We start from the raw sequence: 763 nt of genomic DNA, 5'->3' as shown, positions 1-763 counted from the left end.
ACAAACAAAAATATTTTTGTTTTTTTTTTCTTTAAAAAATATCACTCTATATTTAAATTGTTATAAACTATTTATTGTAAAAAAACATATTTCAAAATTTTAAACATTAAATACTGAAAACTTCTAAACTTGTTGTTAAAATTAATAACAATAAAAAATATTTTATAAGTAAATTCATGATTTAATGTAAGATTTAATTTTAATAGAATGATTAAATTTACATATTTGTAATTTTTTTTACTAAATTATAAAAATTGTTATATTATTGAATAATATCTTATATTTATTATAATTACAATTAAAAAAATAAATATTACAAAAATAATATTATTGTGGTTTATATTTATTAATTAATGTTTCCATATTTTTATAATTTTCTAAAGATTTTTTTGTAAATTTATCAAAAATTCTATTAATATTTTCATTGATTTCGTTGCATTTGTTGTAAACACAATTTTCTAAAGAATTATTAAATTGTGTATATATTTCTTTACATGTTGTTTCATAATTATCAATCTCCATTTTGTAGAAATTTTTTTCTTTTAAAATATGTTTTTTAAAATTGGTTAATGTTTTTTCATATTTTTCCATAGTTAAAATTTTAGCTTCTAATTCATTTATTTTTCTTGTGTTATCTTCAAAATCTTTAACCAATTTTGTTTTTCGTTTCTCTACTTTGTTTTCTTCAATTTTAAATTCTTCTAAAACTTTATGGAAATATATCATCCACTTTTCAGTTGTTGAATTTTTGAATATTATTTTG

At 15.3% G+C, this 763-nt stretch overlaps 1 protein-coding gene across 1 annotated transcript; it reads right to left on the bottom strand.

Moving 5' to 3' along the window:
• Positions 1–327: 327 nt before the first annotated feature.
• On the bottom strand, positions 328–726 carry SRAE_0000529600 (Hypothetical protein; the record flags this gene model as incomplete). Its single annotated transcript, XM_024646743.1, has 1 exon — positions 328–726. One exon carries the CDS (start codon positions 724–726, stop codon positions 328–330), a length of 399 nt encoding a protein of 132 aa, XP_024500890.1.
• Positions 727–763: the final 37 nt, after the last annotated feature.

The sequence above is a fragment of the Strongyloides ratti genome, scaffold srae_scaffold0000056, assembly GCF_001040885.1.
Source record: "Strongyloides ratti genome assembly S_ratti_ED321, scaffold srae_scaffold0000056".
NCBI lineage: Eukaryota > Metazoa > Nematoda > Chromadorea > Rhabditida > Strongyloididae > Strongyloides > Strongyloides ratti.
Note: the sequence above shows the minus strand (reverse complement) of the source record. Positions and strands in the feature narration are given on the sequence as shown.